This window comes from Protobothrops mucrosquamatus, unplaced genomic scaffold (assembly GCF_001527695.2).
Source record: "Protobothrops mucrosquamatus isolate PMUCROS unplaced genomic scaffold, P.Mucros_1.0 scaffold4135, whole genome shotgun sequence".
Lineage (NCBI taxonomy): Eukaryota > Metazoa > Chordata > Lepidosauria > Squamata > Viperidae > Protobothrops > Protobothrops mucrosquamatus.
The window spans coordinates 37,872-40,168 of record NW_015390063.1 but is presented as its reverse complement, the minus strand read 5'-3'; the positions used below and the strand labels follow the sequence as shown (position 1 = coordinate 40,168).

General features: G+C 50.2%; 1 protein-coding gene across 1 annotated transcript in view; it reads right to left on the bottom strand.

Moving 5' to 3' along the window:
- Nucleotides 1-2,297, bottom strand: part of LOC107298618 (F-box DNA helicase 1) — a 24,338-nt gene that overhangs the window by 6,403 nt on the left and 15,638 nt on the right. The window contains exons 11-12 of the mRNA XM_029286577.1: nt 1,991-2,219; nt 765-809 (exon numbers count right to left, since the gene is read on the bottom strand). Coding sequence (XP_029142410.1) covers nt 765-809; nt 1,991-2,219 — 274 coding nt within the window. The remainder of the gene's footprint in view (nt 1-764; nt 810-1,990; nt 2,220-2,297) is intronic.

Sequence of the window (2,297 nt, the reverse complement as noted above, 5' to 3'; positions counted from 1 at the left end):
GATTGCATTCCTAAGGCGGGACTAGAACTCACTGTCTACTGGTGATTGGCCGGATTGCATTCCTAAGGCGGGACTAGAACTCACTGTCTACTGGTGATTGGCCGGATTGCATTCCTAAGGCGGGACTAGAACTCACTGTCTACTGGGAATTGGCCGGATTGCATTCCTAAGGCGGGACTAGAACTCACTGTCTACTGGTGATTGGCCGGATTGCATTCCTAAGGCAGGACTAGAACTCACTGTCTCCTGGTGATTGGCCCAAAGTCATCCAGCCAGCTTTCATGCTAAGTACTAGAACTCCCCGTCTCTGGTGATTAGTCCAAAGGCACCCAGCCAGCTTTCATTCCTAAGGGCGGGACTAGAACTCACTGTCTCCTACTGATTGGTCCAAAGTCACCAGCTGGCTTTCCTGCTTTAAGACAGCACTAGAACTCACCATCTCCTGGTGATTACTCCCAAGTCACACAGCCAGCTTTCATTCCTGAGGCGGAACTTGAACTCACTGTCACCTAGTGATTGGACCAAAGTCACCTAGTTGGCTTTCATTCCTAAGGTGGGACTAGAACTCACCATCTCCTGGTGATTGGTCCAAAGTCACCCAGCCGGCTTTATGCCTAAGGACTAGAATTTCCCTCCGTGAAGAAAATTGCCCCTTTATTCTTATTTTTTTAATTCCTCTTTCTGCAGCAGAGCTAAATGAAACCTCACATGTCCCACTTACCGTCGTGCGTCATTCGGAGCGCCATTTCCCCGGTTGGGCTCACCGTCTGCATCTCGCTCCATATTTCTTTTGCTTCTTCCACAACGATCTAGAAAGCAAAAGCTGGTAAGTAAATCTTGCCGGACAAGACCAGATCCGAGGCTTTCTCATCCAGGCTGCCCAGAGACCTTGAAGGAGAAGGATGGTCTGGATCCACAGGTAGTCCTCTTACTTACGACCACAATTGAGCCCCACATTTCCATTGCTGAGCAAGACCGTTGTCACCTGAGTTTTGCCCCATTTTGCAACCTTCCTTGCCGCAGTTGTTAAGTGAATCACTGCAGTTGTTAAGTTCGTCACACAGTTGCAATAGGGGCGAATATCTGTAGTTCAGGTGTAGGATGAGGGTGAAGGTTCGTTCTCCGAGCTTGTGGGTTGGTTTCCGAACGTTTCATTACCGGGCTAGGTAACATCTTCAGCGGAGTGGAGGGGATGTCCGTGTTCCTCTGTTGATAAGGGCTTCAGGTGTGGCTGTGTCGAGTGAGGGTTGTGAGGGGTCAGGTGTAAGTCATCAATGAGAGGCTTGGGTGTTGTGATGGGGAGATGGAGCAATTGATTGGAGCACCACACAAATCATCGGCCACGCCACCACCCACCACGCACCTGAGTTCATCGAAGCCTGGCACTCCACCAGCAATTCCATCCACAGACACATCAACCTACAACCGGCCTACGCACCCCTCAGAATCCAAATCAACCGCACAGCCAACCGGGGACGGCACCGGCCCTCAACCATCCCGCGCAATCCTCCACTACCAGCACCAAGGATCCTGACCTCCCCATGGCGAGACCCATCACCGGCCTCTCACTGATGACTCACACCTGACCCATCACAAGACCCTCACTCGACACACCCGCACACTGAAGCCCTTATCAACAAAAGAACAGCGACACTGACCATCCCTTCAACTCCACTGAAGACGTTACCTAGCCCGGTAACAAAACGTTTGGAAACCAACCCACAAGCTCAAGAGAACCAACCTCCATCCTGAATCTGGTATCTCCATTGGTTTCGCTTGTCAGAAGGTTGCAAAAGGGGATCACGTAACTCTAGGACCCTGCAACTGTCATAAATACGAGTCAGTTGCCAAGCATCGGAATTTCGATCACGTGACCATGGGGATGCTGCAAAGGTCACGTGTGCGAAAAATGATCCGAAGTTATTCTTTTCAGTACTGTCGTGACTTCGGTCACTAAACAAAGAGTTGTAAATCGAGGAGTAACCTGTACCTGACATAGCACCTGAGCATCACATCCATACTTTTTGTATTTCCCAGGGTTGTTCTTGAACCATTTGGGCGTGTGGTCCGCAGTGATAGAGTCATCCGCCGAAGCGTAAAACGCAGCGAGGGTCTGAACAATCATCTTGGCTATGAACGGAGACTTTTCCTGGCGATTGGTTTGGAGAAAGCTGGCCACATAGGACGTCAGCGGGAACAGTTCAAGTTCCCTTCCGTAACTGCAGCCAAACGAAAGAGGGAATGTGGAATTAATCCTGGTGATTCATCTCTGCTTATTTGGGTGTTAATTGCTGGCA